This window comes from Venturia canescens, chromosome 5, assembly GCF_019457755.1.
Source record: "Venturia canescens isolate UGA chromosome 5, ASM1945775v1, whole genome shotgun sequence".
Lineage (NCBI taxonomy): Eukaryota > Metazoa > Arthropoda > Insecta > Hymenoptera > Ichneumonidae > Venturia > Venturia canescens.
In genome coordinates this window covers 10,340,698-10,357,004 of record NC_057425.1, presented here as the reverse complement: position 1 = coordinate 10,357,004, position 16,307 = coordinate 10,340,698, and the positions used below count along the sequence as shown (strand labels likewise).

Sequence of the window (16,307 nt, the reverse complement as noted above, 5' to 3'; positions counted from 1 at the left end):
CTTAAAAAGCATCTTTGAAGTCCACATCCTAAAATCCGGAATCTCCCCACGAGCATCTCATCGAGAATATACAATTTCTCAACTCACGAATTTCCCGCTAATCCTTTCTTTCCTCATAACTCCATGAATTTTCATGTCAATAATTATGAATTTTTATTATTATTCTCGTGTAGGAAACGTTGCTAAGAGAAAACTGTCAAAATTGACCAAGACCTCAACCTCGTAGACTTTCTACTGTCTTGAATGTCTCTATCGAATGTCAACATTTCGATCGAACTCTGAAGGTGTTCAGTCACAAAAGATACATCCGATAATTCATATTTTTCCAATATATTCGATGCCTTCCATCAAAATTAATTCATTATCATTTCAACAATTAGCTCGACCAATGAAACTTTCAATTTCACCAGTATTTCAAATAATTCAAAACCGGTTGCTGCATTTCGAATGAATTGACGGTTTTGGTTTTGAAATGAGATCGAAGATTTCACAATTTCACATGCGTTCCTTATCGGAAGCATTTCAAAATCCATGCACCGTTCGATAGCCCTGGAATACTCTTATAATTTTCCATTAAACAAAATCTCGATTACCGGGAAAGTTTTGGGAAAATTTTTGAAAAAAAAAACTTGACATATGACGGTCGTGTTAAAAAAACAGTGATCAAAAGTACAATGACTGCGTATAGTAGATGAGAGGAACGTTGGTATTTTCTTAAGTTTTTAACTCAACATAAAGGTTCCCCATCTACAACCTTGTAGAATTTTGAATCCTCCGATGATCGCGGAGGTGAATAGTTCCGGGGTAACAGTAGGCACACGCCTTTGCATACGTTTGCGTCAGTGTCACTTTAACGACAGGCTGATGACAGATTTATGGACTTCACAGAATCGAAATGTGAACGTGGAAGTCAAGTGTAAATTCTCTGAGCTACTGCAATTATTTAATTATTAGAGAAATAAATTTTTCTAAAGTTGTCAAAAACGGCTGAAAAACACTATCGCTCCTGTAAAGACTCTCTGGAAGCGACTGGTCGTAACATAAATGTGTTTATCATATCATAACATAAATATAAAAAAAACACAAATTAATATATGTTGGGATGTCTATGGTCATTATAAAATGTAGTAAAATTGTCGAAAGAGTGTTCAATTATAAATGAGACTCTTGCAGTTGCTCCACCCAAAAATCGAAAAATCTGTTTGCATCGTTCTCGCCCACTCATTAATTGAAAAGACGTTGAGCTGTCCTCCCATCGATCAAACGTACGGGGCTGTCGTGTTTGCTACGTGCTACGGTGCCTTACTCCGAAACATTTCATAGATTTCGCCTCGTTTTATAGCTCAAATGTAGTGAGAGGAGAAACTCATTCTCAAGTGTAATAATATGACAGACCAAGCCCCTGCAAATAAAATGGGCAAAATGAAATGAAATGGCGTCAAATGCTAAGTTTCGAAAATGATCGTCTTTCAAATATTTAGTATATGGTATATTTATTTCTCGTCTATATCATATCTCAATTGTATAATGACATAATACAATAATTAAAAAATATAGTGTGTTCTCTAAAAGTACAATTAATAATGTAAGTAGAATGCATTAATAATGATAAAGTCGATGATCGTAATTTTCGCATCTTCGCGATTTAAAAATAAAAAATAAAAATATGGTGGAAAAGAGAAGAACGGCCAAAAATCGACTCGGTTGCTGAAGGATAATTAAAACAGTAATACAAAATATAGTGCAATACGCGCGCTATACACAACAAGGAATTTCATACACATACGCACACATGTACTCATATGCATCGTTTTACGAGAATGTGGGTGTATGTGTAATTTTTACTTCATCATTTGCTAATATATTGATATATCTAGATATATATATATATATATATATATAATATATATGTCGATCTCGTTCGAACGAATTTTTCTTTTTTTTCGTAGATACACAATTTTTAATTATTAGTAAAAACAATGGTCATTCTAACGCGATCGATAAGCAATCTACTTTATTATTGTTATCTACGTATCGAGAAATATGAAAAAAATTGAACTATATCTTGTCTTGACTATAATATGGCTGCCTATGCTGCACTATAAGGCCTACACCGAGCCAGAACAAATTCGCGATGAAATTTATAGTAGTAGATCAAAATCGCGAATCATAGTCGGTTGTATACACGTTTTTTTTGTATTTTTCTAGTTGTTTTTTTTTTTTTAATTATTATTCGTTTTGTATAATTAACATTTATTAACGAGCTGCTCGATATATCACTATCGGATTTTTCTTCAATGAAACAAACAAAAAGTAATAAAAAATAAATAGAGAAATACTTTCGTAAATGATAGTGCGCATAACCATAAAAATCAAAGATGCTCAAACAATATTTGATATTTTTTTTTTCCTTTTTTTTTCCTTTTTCATGCTATCATCTCATAGGCAATTGAATAGGCCAGAAATACTGTTCTCCTATACTGTTATTTATATATGTCAACAAATTTGACCTAATAATTTCTTTCTTCGTTTTTTTTTCTTCTCCTTTTTTACTTCGTTTGGACGCACATCTAGATTTGATCTAATCTACATGAGTCCTTGCACTCATAAACAAAGCCCCTACTCTTTATATCACATATAATATTGAGGACATATCTACAGATTTGTTTTCACGAAAACTGTGAATAAACTAAGATTCGTTAAGTGTGGCATTTGAACTGTACAATCAGGCAGATCCAAAAACTTGTATCAAGATGAAATACGAATGCTTGAAGATAAGAAAATAGTGGATCGTTTAATAAATGCCACTTTGAATATTTTCGTCATGCAATAATAAACTCTTGAGAGAATCTATTAAATAATGGGGTGAGTCAATTTGTTGTAATTTTGAGCTCGTTAGATGTTATATATTCATGTTGTATTCTTGATAGTGGAAAATTTAAAACAACGAAGAATATTATTGCCACGTACCGCAACGCATCTGAGTTCGCACGTTTAATCGTCATTCATAGAGTCTTTTTAAAATCTTTTTTTTTCTCTTAATCTCTTAATACCCACTAATATTGCTATGCTTTATTCTTAGCATCGGGCACAAAACTCTTTGGAGCACTGCCCATCGTGATCCCTCGTCAATTATCTTATCTACTCTACTATTTCTTCTGTGAATACGTTTCATAACATTGTACTCCAACAACTTCGTGTACCGCTCTTCCTGCCTTCTTTTTCTCACTCCATTTCATCTTCGATTAACATTATTCGAGTGAATACAGTGTACTTATAGGGTATACTACTATTACTTCTTAAATAATTTGATTATCGCTTTACCGTTCGGTATGTAAAGCATCTTGGAAAAATCGTAAAATGATAGAAACAAAAAATAACATGTTTGAGTAGGCTTGCATAACGTCCGATTCCAATGATTTTCCCCTTCTTACAAGGGAGTTGCCTCGTGAAGTGAAAAAAAAATATGAAAAGGCTAACATAACTCTTGAAAAATAGGAAAAAAATTATCTATTTCACTTCACGCAAGTGCAAGAGAATCTTTTAGGCATTCACGATTCTGAAAACTCCCCCGCTTATGCTTGCAGAAATATGCTGTACAAACGTAACATTCGACCGTCATTCGTATAGCTAATTTTTAGCTTAAAAATACAATTTTGTATACAGAGATCTAATTTTATATAATACAGTAGCTCTGGAGCGAAAAAAGATTATATCAACGCACATCGTTGTGCGGTTAATTGGTGAATCATGATCGTTTTTGTTGTATAATGTTTTTAAGACATTTGTATGTATAGATATAAACTTAAATATAAAACAACAGTGGTAGGCGGCTGATAGTTTTGTCCTGCTTCGAATATATACAATGTTTGTGAAAGATTTGTCGTTAATCCCTCTCAAATCGAGGAATTGTTTGCACGGCTTTTTGCTTCGTAAAAAGAACTTTCGGTAGAGTTTCATTTCCGCGGGAGCTTTAAAACTAATAATTGTTCGGTTGCATTGAGCTCGGAGAAACAGATTTCCTACAGTTTTTTATCAACGATCATCATTTATTATTATTGGTCTATCCATTTCTTTCATTTAGCTTCGATTGTTGTTATTTGGACTCAAAGGACTTCCAATATTATCGATATCGCGTTGGGCACGCGAAATCTTCACTTTGTCCCGTGGGGTACCATCTTCTCCAGTTTCCATTGCAAACATCTTCATTTTCTCCTTGAAACTTAACTTCTCCGGTACTTCTCCTAATTGGGAATTTTGCTGTTGTTTCTGCTTCTCGGCAAGGCGTTTTTGTCTTGGATCTCTGTGGGAACGAAATGAAAGGTTTTACTCTTGATTTTTCATACTCGTATTCTTTTGTCATATGTTATCGTGTTATTTTAATCAAACGAAATAGAATCTATTTTGCAAACTTAATTTTATACGAGGAGTCAATTCATTTCGCACCTCGGTGTTCAATTTTATACTCCCCCACCTAGGATATTTCATTCTTAAGATTTCTCAAATCTCTCATTTTTAGTAATAAAATAGTTTTATCTCCTGCATGCGCAGACTGAAATTCTGATTTAGATGATTGCGCTGAATCTGTCAATTTTAATAGGGTAAAATGTTTGACTGCTACGAAAAGATTTGGTTGGATTGTTTTGGTGAATATGAACTGAAATGTACTTACTTATAAACCTCTTGAGCTCCAATGACACCGGGCGTTGCTCCCTGGAATTGTCCACCTGGTCCTTCTGGGGTATTAGGGGATGCGAGGAGATTTTCCGCGTCATTTATAAAATTCTGAGGACAAATATCCAAATGAATTAAATTCTGAGCTATTACGATGAACAGAGTAACTTATTGGGTCGAAAAAATGTATAAAGACACAAAAATCACTATCACGTCAGGATAAAACTCAAAAATCAATCGTATCTGCCTATACGTAGAAATAGAATATTTTATTTACAAAACAATGATATTGGCATTGCTTGCATCGTCGAAATGGAACGAAAATTCTGCGCTACTGTCTTCTCCCGAGTTCATACAGTTGTCGATAAAGCCGATTGACTGTATTTTACAGATTCAATCTGCTATACGGATGAAACTTGGAACGAACAAACATAAGTTGGTTTCATTTGAACGATGCAAAAACTTGAATATTGTACAAAAAACGACAACGATGACGATGACGTCGATGCTATCACGAAGATTAATTTAAAAAAGAAAAACGAAACACAAGAAGGTCACACACAGTAGAAACAGTGAAAATTTCCACGCTGAATTTTATTCGAATGAGTAGATGACGATGTTCGATGATGATTACGCATCGCACGATGAAGATGATTCTGTTATTCAAATCGCCGGTTCATGCAATGATGGACATTGACCAGTATAAAATATTACGTTCAGAACGTAATAATGTTGTTTCGTATACCTTATTTGGGTACCTGCCCACGGTTGCGTTTCAAGAGAATATTACAATATTTATTAAACGTTTCGTGTTCGCAAAAGTTTTTTAAAACTATTTTTTGCTTCATTCGATCGTTACTGAATTCGTTGTTTATTTGTCACGAATGAAAATAACTTACGTTTGGGTCCTCTCTTATCGTGTCCATGGTAATGGAGGAAGGGGTGCTCGAAGTGACTGATGAAACGTTGCGCGGTGGTTCGATATTCGCGTTTGGATCGTGGAACGAGACTCTCTTTATCGTAGCAGTCGGATGTGAACCGAGAGGTACGTTCGAGGTCGTCGAGGTGTTCGATCGTAGGGCACTTTGTTGTGACATTACAGCGTAACTCGAACCACGCTCGGGTGGAGGTGGAGCATCGTTGCTGCCGTTTTGTGAGGCTACACATAAAAAAATGGTAAATAGTTCGTTGCTAGTGCTAAAAAATTGCGGGTTAAGAAAACTAGTTTTTGTATTCGAGTTCAATATGTCTGAATATTCGATGATGAGTAATACTCTCAATGGAGCTCAATAAATAACTTGAAATATTTCATTTTCATGGGTAGATTACGAATTAAAAGTATTAAATTTGAACTTACAGGGTGGTGAGCTCGGGCCGTTGATAACAAGATTATCGAGTCTCAACATTCCCGGATGCAATTGTTGCTGGCTCTTCAAGTTCGATTGCATCTGTTGTTGCTGTTGATGTTGCTGTTGTTGGGCGTACAATTGTTGCATCTGCTGTTGATGTAACTGAAGCTGTTGTTGTTGTTGCCTAATTTCATCCTCGCGTTTTCGCTGACTCTCATCGAACTCGGCTTGTATTTTTTTCAGTTCGTCTATTCTCCGTTGTCTCTCACGTTCCTCGTTCATCTGCTGTGACGAAGTAGTGCTGCCTTTGGCGTTATTGATAAATTGTTGTCCCATCGTCGATCCATAAGTCGGTGACATCGGTGGTTGCTGACCCGATGTATTTTGATTGGAAGTTTGCTGATTGTGCAAATTCGTTCCGTCATTTTGTCCGGTGTATGAATTTCCCGATCCGTGGGCCGATCCTTGCTGACTAGTTGCAGTATGCAACGGGATACTGGTCGACTGCAGTTGACTGCCGACCGGTTGGGGCGACAGAGTGCCTCGTATCGATTGATTATTCGCGTTCGTCCTCATCAACGTATGTTGTTGTTGTTGTTGTTGATTGAGTTGATTGTTTCTATCCTGATTAGCAGCCATCCTAAGCAATCCTTGAACCCTTTGAGCACTCTCGTTATCTAGATCGTTACTTTCGTCATCGTCATCCTGTTGATTGGCCGCTTCTTCCGCCCTCTTCTGGAAATCACGTTCCAATTGAAGGGCTCGAAGCTGTTCCTCCTGTTGAGAAGTTCTTTGCGGTAAAGAACTCAGCTCTGCGATTTGTTGATCTCTCCACAGTCTCGCTGCTTCTCTACGTCGCGCTTGTTCTTTTTCTCTTTCCTCGCGTTGCCAAGGATTCGTTGCGCTATATTGATACTGACGGGCTTGTGTTTGCTGCTGTTGCTGCTGTTGTTGCGTAGCTCCTTGCGCCGGATAGTAACCACCACGAGGCGGGTCTTGCATGCTAGCCGTGTATCGCGTAGAATCCGCGGTGGGTTTACTGTACAACGGATGCGTTGAAGTGTTCAGCGGCGGCGGGGGCGGACTCTCCCTGTAGGCATCCTCTGACAACATGGGCCTTGAGGGGGCTATACTATCGGCATTCATCATCAAACTTCCATCGCCGTTTTGAGTTCGACCGTGGAGATTCTCGTTTGGCTGTTGACCGTTCCTGACGTCACCGGGTCCGTTTGAATACTGAGGACCGTTCAACGATCCACTACCGAATTGACGATTATGCTCCATCACTTGGCGGTTCGGATCGTAATCGCCAGGAGATCTTGCGTTTTCCATTGGATGAGCTCGTACCGGCTCGTTCTTACTTTTTGGTATTAGACCATAATGATTCGTAGCTTGCGAATGTTTGTTGCCGAATTGACCGTACTGCTGATACTGCTCGGCGTAACCGTAATTAGGTCCCATTGGTCGTGTCGAGTAGGTTGGTGAATTTGGACCCAAATTTGGCGTCGAACCAATCGGCCTCGATGGTCTCATCGCGTTCGCTGTCTGCGCCGCTGTTATCGCTCTCGCGCTATAGTTATTCGGTCTGTATTGATTCAGAGCCGACGGTCCGCTTCCTCTGAGCTCACGACGCCTAACTTCTTCTTGCATTTCTTGCAGCTTCGCCTCTTGGCGTATTATATCGCGCGACGATTGAGATCTCGGCGGTGGGCCTTGATGCTGCATCTGATTGCTCGGATATCCTGTTGGCTGTTGAGCCTGCGGAATGTAAGCTGAGATTGGTCGATCACGCGCCTGATTGAGCTCCGGGGTTGGCCGATTCAGCGAGTTCTGCGATCCCCGCAAACTTTTTTGCGTGTGCAACGGACTCCTGTAAATATTTCGTTGAAAATTAAAACACAATTTTAGCAATACTTTCATCGAGGATGATTCAGTCAGTCTAAAATTTACGATTAGAATAATGTTTACCTATCGTCACCAGGATTCGGTGGACTTGGTTGTTGTTTCATCGTCGGATCTTGATTTCTGTAAACGCTCAAATTTTGGTAAAACCTCTCAGCTTCGTTGCTCTGCATATTAGTTGGCATATTAGGATGCATCTGACTTGGCGTAAGATTGGGCGACGATTGTTGTCGACTGACCAGCCCGCTCGGTGGTAGTGTGCCTACTCTCATAGGATCGTGCAAGTTATGGCTCGATCTGCAATTGAAAATGAAACAATTTCATGGTCATTCCATTATTTATCGATAGAATTATTATATACGAGGCCAATTAAGAAATGCGAAATAATCCGATTGAGACACAATCGGATTATTTCGCAATCGACGATTTCTCAAACCCCCTCAATGATTGAGCCGTTTTTAGTTAGGTCTGAACGACTCGTCTGGCGGGGAGACTCGTCCAAAGTCTAATAAAACTTGACCAAGGTAACGTGTTATTTATTTTTAACATTCGATTGGTGTCGTCACTTCATTCCATGAATCTACACAAATATGACAACCCTCAACGTAAGCAAAGTCAATTTATGAATTTATAACAGAAATTCTTTCGTAATTAGTTCGTTCCTATTTCGATTTACGATCCAGTCGAATGGGGACGTATCTGCTATAGTATTCCGCAAATACGACCTGCTGACAAAAACGATATAGTCATCACGAATGTAGAAGCTCGGTTCTCGCTAAGCACCTACTCCACTTATTTAACAACCTACCGGTATGCCTGCACGTCAAACGTGACGTGGGGGCTGCGCCATGCGCGTCGCGGCGCTATGTGACAGTTAACCCGCCCTTAGTCTGTGTGCATCCAGTTAAATATAAATGACCATATAGAAATAGCCGAGAACAATGAACGTGACATACAAGTTGATGTTAAACGATGCATACGAAAATTAAACTTGAAAACAGCTTGTCCAGAAGTGTTTGCTTCAGCTCCCGACGAGATATGATTGATTAGTTTTTTTCTTAAAATGAAGCACCTCATTGGATATACTCGTCAATTATTTCACATTACAAATGAAAAATTTTAAATATATTTTCCCAATTTCAACCGAAATAAACTCTTTTTTTCAATAGCAAGAACGAGAATCCAGTGAAAAATGTCTCGATTCGCTTGTCATTCGTTACCACAAGCATCGGAATTTTGTACCTTATTCGTGTAAGTGTTCAAAAAATTGGAAAGCACGTGAAGCGTGTTCACCAAATTGAAAATTCCAACTTTAAGAGTTGAAATTAAGAGTTGCTTTTCTGAATCACAAGTACCACATGATCTTCCTTAATAGCTACTTTTTAATCATAACTTAAAGTTATCGATGGTTTGATGTTTACCGAGAGCGTAGGGAAGTTGCACCGTTCATAGCTGGCATTGGGGGTGGTTGGACGGGTGGAGTGACACTGTTACTCGACGAGGCACGGCTGTATCCGGGATTGAATACTTCGTGCTGCTGCTTTCCCTCTGTCCCTACATCTGAAAATATTTCACAATACAAAATTAGCATTCGTTCAATGATGTGGTTGGACACAGTGGCATAAAAAAATCCACAACGTTGCGGGAGTGGGCGAGAATTGATAAGATCGATGATGGAATTGAAATATTGTGAATTATTATAAAAAGTCGTGAAGCATGAAAGTTGGTAATAATTTCAAGATTGGCTGTGTACGAAGCTCCAAGCGTTTGTCCCACGATCAATTGGTCAACGATACATTTACACAAAGAAAAATGTTCCTTGTCTAAAAGTGTCGTCGACAAACGTACAACTGCAATGTCATTAGAGTAAAAGTGATGATGCGGAAGGACAAGTGATGCGTGATAGTGAGTTACTTACTATGCAGGGCCGGGACAGACTTGCTGCTATGAATTTGCTGGGGAGTCGGTTCGTGGCCGAGCCGTGATGGTAGATCGCGTTCGCTCATGCGACGAGGTCCTGCGATAGCACAAGATGCACGAAAAAAAAATGCAATGGGTTAATGCTCGGTCATGCCGACAAGCTGCGTAACACTATTTATATGTAAAAACGTGCAAATATTATTCGTTTTTTAATAATATTAATTCAACTATTGATCTAGTATCGGTGTTAAAACGAAGTGACGATTAAAATCTTGAAAACTATAACTGACGATAAAATTCGTAACTGAAAACACGTTGTGATTGAGCAATTCGAACTTTTGAGTGAAATAATTTTTTCGAGAGCTCGGTAAGCTGGCAAACGCTGGCCAGATCTAAATGGAGCGGATTATAATATTCCACTGAAAATTGAGGCCGGGGATGAGAGCCTCACTGAAAATTTTTTCACCCTAAAAGTGATCGTCATTGTTCTGTAATCGTCTAATTCGGTAAGCATGCATCGATGATAAAGCAACAATAGTTTTAATGTTATGCAGAGACGGGACAATGGTTTAAAAAATATTTATGTTTTGAAAGTGAAACCCAAAAGACCACTGGCGGTGTTGTTGATGAGGGCAAATAAATGGGTGGTAGAGTACGTGTACGAAAAGATAATAATCGACGAAACCTAAAAATCGACGGACGGGCTTTTATCCGTAAAACAAAAAAATGGTGATTTTTTTTGTTTTTTTGACGAAATCTATAACAGAACCAGGCAGAGTGCAGACACGTCTATACATAATCGTGCCAGCTTACGAGATTCCGCATCGATTTCCAACGGTGGAAAATCGCGAAATATCCAATCTCCCCGCTCGAATCTGGGTGTTGGTTTTCTCTCGGACACGTCCATGTCGCTCTTTGATCTTTTTCTTACGATTAAAGATTTTTTTCTCACAGGTTTTCCCATCTTAGCACTGCTCTTGATCGGTATTGTGTTGTAATAATTAGAGTTTTGCTTGGACGAACGTTCTCTCATACGACAAGCACCACTCGTGCCAGCTGTCAGCGGGCAATCGTTGCGGCTCATTGAATTTTCACATTCGTGCAGTTTATTCATATTGGAGATAATTGTGTCACTTTTGGGAAGAGAAATTTTTTCCAAAGATCGTGCCACGGGCTTTCCTGTGAATTCTGTTAAACTTACACTAGTTTTTTTCTCCCCCAGAGCGTCCTGGCTCTTCGAGAGTTTTCTCGTTCTGATAAAACTACCGGGAAATTTAGTTTTGGGAGGTTCTTTCTTCAAACCTTGCGCGGATGAGTCTCGAAAAATAATCGGACTCGATGCTCGCTCCAACTTTTTTGAATCGTTTGAATTCTCGGCCGGTGCGCTCGACACTGGCTTCTCGAGATGCTCGTCGCTAATTGAGATGGTACTGCGTATCGTTAAATTACCACTAGAATTTAACGATCGCGTGTGAAATATATTTATCGTTTCGTTCGTTATTTCCGGTGCGGAAACGACTCTCGAGCTCGTTGGAAAAATAAAGTATTTCGGTGATTGCTCGGTGTCGTTTGGAGTCTCGGTCCGTGCATCCTCATCGTTTGCCATCAAATCCTTCAATGACCAATATTTTTCCAACTTATTGACTTTTTTACTGCAACATTCAAGACTCGGCGTTACATCGAAAGTACTCAAAATCGTCGGCAAAGAATGCTTCCGAAAATGTTCGAGAGTCATTTTACCAACAATTTTGCTACACCTCGGCGCTCGAGTCGCATCGCCATGTTGATCGTTCAAGCTTTCGATGGACTCTGTCATTGTTTCTTTAGCGGAGCTCGAAGCTTTTGAATAATGAACAACCTCCGATATCGGCTCTTCGTGTTCCGGGATGAACAAAGGGGCGTCGGCATTGTCCAAGTTTGCAAATTCCTTCAACTGTTGTATTATTTCTTGCTGCTCGGCGAGGGAGAGCTTTGAGCTACTTTTTTTCAATTCGCCTGGCGCGTCGTCGACACCTTCCTCACACTGGACTTTACTCTCATCGAGTCCATCGGTTTTCTCATAGAGAACTCTCATGTCCAGCTCGTTTTTTGTTTGAATATCGAGTAAAATCATGCTCCACTCTTTCTCGGGCGTGGTGGCAATGCTTTTGTCCGCTTTCGAGAGATCACCCTCGGATTTGTACTCTTTTCTGTTCGATCTCTTGTGTCCCGAGATTTCGGGACTCCTTGGTGAGGCGATGTCAGGCTCGGAGACGAATTGTCTCGAAGCGCTCAGTTTAATAGACTTGAATTTGATCAGACCAGCTTCACCGAGTTTGGAAAAATGTTTGGCCAATGCTGCCACCCTGCCGCATCCCAGTCTCACTTCGTCCGGGGAGCGCCAGCATTTTTCTCGAACGTTTGAATCGTCGCTGGATACGTCGCTATTCAAACCGCTCAAATCCAAGTTCAATTCTGGCATAATATCTCGCATCTTTGTAGAATTTAATTCTTCTTTTTCTTCGCTGGATGGCTCGATGCGACTGTCAACACTCTCAGAACTCTCGTTGCTATCGTCCTCCGGCTCGGTAACGTTTGTCTCTGTGGTAGGCGAATTTTTCCTGTCAGTTTCAACCTCAATAGTTTCGTGAGCCTGACAATGAGTCAGGTGACCGTGGCAACAACAGTGAGTCACTATGACATTTCCACTCGTTGCTGAAACATCGATATCACCGAGGGACGAGCGCGCGGTCGTTAATCTTATTTCACCAATGTTTCGGTCCAGGCTGTTTGTTCTTATCGTTCTTTCGTCGATTTCTCTTGTGCGTTGTTGAAGAGCACTGCTGGGACGAGGATTCGTCAACTGTGGGCAACCGCGACTCGCGTGATGACACTTCATGAGGTTGATATGCAAATTGTTGGAATCTCTGTTGGATTCGTATGCGAATTTTCTCGCTGAATTTCGGTTGTCAGCTGACCAACTGGACGACAGTATATTCTCTTCGGATCTACTGGAGACTTGATAACTTTCATCGAGCTGGTCGATGAACGGTATCGACGGTTCGCTCTCAAAGGAGAACGTGTCTCTCGTGGTGTCAGCACATTCGTACGAATTTAAGCTGTCTCGGGAACGATTTAACGCCGGGAACGTTAATTCAGTCTTATCCTTGCTGTAATAACCGAACTGCGGATCGCACGTCGTTTCATCAAGCATCTGACAATGTTGCTCATTATTTCTCACGGGATAAGGAGGATAACGCTCGATTTGGCTCGGAATAGTTAGGAACATCTGATTAGGCTCTTGTATAATAGGAATTGGCCTTTTGTTATTGGTCCGATGGTTGCAGGATCTCGTATAATCCTCGTCGCGAGGTGACTCGTCGATCGGATACATCGTTAAGTAAGTATTATTAAGAATTGGGGGACGCGACGACAATAATTTCATTTGTCCGGTTGAATTCGCGTCCTGATGGTGATGATGATGATGACCTATGCTCTGACTCTGATACGCATTATTAGCAAATTCGTAATTATTAAAATATTGCGTCTTCGCTTTTTCAACTTGTGTTACTGTCGCACCTGGTATTGGCACGCGATCTACGTTCCAATCGACGAGACGCTCTTGATAAACGTGATTTTGTTGTCGCGGCATCGTCAATAGATTTCCCATCGAGTGCGAGGTTGACGGCTGCGGCGGCATTTCCATATGTCGCGGAGGCTCTAACTGTTCCGACTTTGGTCGGGCCTTGTGCGCTGCTGCTTGTGGCAAAGAAACGGGGTTAGTAAAGCATTAATCTGAAGCTTCGCCAAGAAAAGAGAGAGAGAGAGAGAGTGACGAAGGGGATGATATTAATTGCTGTTGTTTTAATTTAGTGAGACGAGTGAGTTGGCTCAATGAGGATGACAATTAGATAGACCAGTTACAAATAAATAAGCACAGTCAACCATAAGATCATGTTTGAAGATGGGCACCATTCGAAGAAACAAAAACGCACAATCAAACCAAACGAATGAACGATATTGTCGTTTGAATATATTTTTGCCTTACTGAAAAAAAGAGAGCGTATCACAAGTTTTCGAAATCCCTCAGGAAGTATTTTTTAATCTCAACTATTATTCAATCGCTCCGTTGCCCACCTCGTGTTCAATGATTTTCAGATGAGACAGACAAAGCAAAAGTTTTAAGCAACGACTTATCCTAATTTCAAACAACTTGGGAGGGTATATAAAAATACTGTAAAAATCGACGAATTTGATTTTACTTTTGGTGAGCACATTCTTTAGTAAGTCCATCTTTCTTATTCGCGTACCTCTGGTCATAACGGGAGATGGCTGTGACAGCAACGTGGCTAATCCATGATATATGGCACCCTGTTTAGCGACTTCTAGCGTCACGATCGGGCCTGTTCGCACCAAATACTCGGCAGCTCTGTAATTCATTTTTCATGGAATTACAGTTTCAGAAGAGAATTATGCTGAAACACTGAGTTACTCAATAATCTTCAGTTCGGAGTAAAACGAGCCTTATCATTGTCTGCTCACAAAATTACAAATAAATCAGAGAAATTCTTTATTCATTGTGAATATATTTGGATGTAAATGAACGAAAACTTCTAGCAAATAGTTTGAAAAAAGTCATGTTTAACGCGAAAATTTTCAATAAGATTCGAGCAAAAGTGTAAACTTTGTAACGAGTGGTGGGTTCGAAACAAACCAACTTCGGATGAGAAACAGAATTTCAATGTTAAACATTCCGAACTGATTTTAAATTCGAATGAAAATTCACTTCACTTTTTTTTTAATTTTCATTCCAGACTCATGTTCGTTAACATGAATTTCTACAAATTCAATAAATGATGGAACAGTGATGAAATTTTTGTCTTCATAGTTTATGATTAAAATGCTTTTTTTTCACCGCGCATCAATCATCGCGCTGTCGTTTATACGTCACAGGCAAGATTTTATGAGTCACGAACTTACTTTTCTTGCGTTATTCCGACCAAACTTTGTCCGTCTACTTTGAGCAGTTGATCACCGGCTGTTAATCTTCCATCCTGCAGGAAACAAAAACGATTAATTCTTCGCGGTTGACGTCGCCGGAGGAAATTGTATAGTAGTCGGATAAAAAAGTAACCACGATAGAAAGGAAAATCAATAATGATGCAAATGAGAATGTTTTTGTAAGACATGATCGTTAAGTTTCGTTGGAAACTTTAGCAAATCGGAAATGATAAATGTACAAAAAAAACAGGGGAAAGTGAGGTAATTTAGTTTTTCATTAACGAACAAAATAGATGAGCCGATCGTTTAGTGCAAAATCTTTGAACGAACTCGAAGAAAAATGAGTGCGACGAAAAATAATGTGCAATAACTCACCGCGTCTGCAGCACCACCAGCGACCACGCTCTTTATATAAATGCCAAGCCTATCCTGGCCAGCACCCTGAAACACACAAAGACTCCGGTTCGGTAAAGAAATAACCGTAAAAGTTGTGAAGACGCAGGTCGAACAACGGCTAGGAGAAGGTACATACGAAGAAGGAAGTTTGTACTTAAACGTATTCCTTCTAGCGTGACAGTCTATCGTCTTTCTCGTTCTGTCTCTTTCCCTGACTTCATGGGCCGGTAAGCCCATGGGAGAATGGGAGAATGTACAAAATGCTAGAACCCATTTCATATGCCAATGTGGGCAATATGCTCAAAGCACATCTAGGACACTTATGATTTATACTTTTAAGAATCAACGATAATTTTCTCATTGAATTACGCGACAGAATTACACGGCTGTGTGCGCAGTTACGTTAGCTCTTTTCAAATAATCTTCTCCATTGTTAGGTGGACTTCATATTTATCGGAACAATCGGTACGCGAAACAATGTATAAAATCCTCTCGCATCCTGTCGACAAAGTTTTATCGATATTTTCCAATCCTCCTGTGCAGCGAAACCAGTTCAACGACTAGAGTGGCAAAAAAGGTCTTGCAGGAGATACGAGCAGCGCCGGTAGCACAAGAGAATAAAAGTAAAAATAGGAAAACTCGTTTCTCGGCATACGCGAGAGAAGCGCGAATGCTGCAACTGTAAGCCACACATGAATGTAACGTAACTCGGTCTTTTGTCTTATTTAATGAGCTGAACACCGAACTTGTTGCGAGTGAAAGAGAAAGAGGGATAGAGATAAATGGAACATTAAGACAATAGCGAATTTTACCTTTGCCGCAACAATACTCAGTCCCATTCCATTCGTCGACTTGTGTAACTTGATGATCTGAATTTCCGGCTGTCCGCCGTGATTCTGTCCAACGTGACCGGAATAACCGCCTGATCGATTGCTCATTGCACTCGGACTCCGTAACTGTTACGAGAACAGAGATTTTGTCATTTTCAAGTAATTTCATAAATCAAAAGCCAAAATACCCGAATAAGAAAAAGAGGAGTTCCGATGAATGTGAATCAATCCTCAAAAACTCTTCCAATTTCTTTTT

At 39.7% G+C, this 16,307-nt stretch overlaps 1 protein-coding gene across 9 annotated transcripts in view; it reads right to left on the bottom strand.

Annotated features, from left to right (window-relative positions):
* Positions 1–1,476: 1,476 nt before the first annotated feature.
* The window catches only part of cno (adherens junction formation factor afadin), a 142,750-nt gene continuing 127,919 nt past the window's right edge, over positions 1,477–16,307 (bottom strand). For 5 of the 9 annotated variants that reach the window (XM_043419787.1, XM_043419786.1, XM_043419788.1 and 2 more), the window contains 12 exons: positions 16,034–16,177; positions 15,201–15,266; positions 14,805–14,878; positions 14,135–14,253; positions 10,659–13,580; positions 9,844–9,942; positions 9,347–9,485; positions 7,992–8,222; positions 6,032–7,893; positions 5,574–5,833; positions 4,673–4,785; positions 1,477–4,303 (listed from right to left, as the gene is read on the bottom strand). In XM_043419787.1, the coding sequence (XP_043275722.1) occupies positions 4,081–4,303; positions 4,673–4,785; positions 5,574–5,833; positions 6,032–7,893; positions 7,992–8,222; positions 9,347–9,485; positions 9,844–9,942; positions 10,659–13,580; positions 14,135–14,253; positions 14,805–14,878; positions 15,201–15,266; positions 16,034–16,177 (6,252 nt within the window). In that variant the 3' untranslated portion in view covers positions 1,477–4,080. Of the gene's footprint in view, positions 4,304–4,672; positions 4,786–5,419; positions 5,433–5,573; positions 5,834–6,031; positions 7,894–7,991; positions 8,223–9,346; positions 9,486–9,843; positions 9,943–10,658; positions 13,581–14,134; positions 14,254–14,804; positions 14,879–15,200; positions 15,267–16,033; positions 16,178–16,307 lie in introns of all 9 variants that reach the window. The other 4 variants (XR_006261103.1, XM_043419792.1, XM_043419793.1 and 1 more) reach the window with 4 other exon arrangements.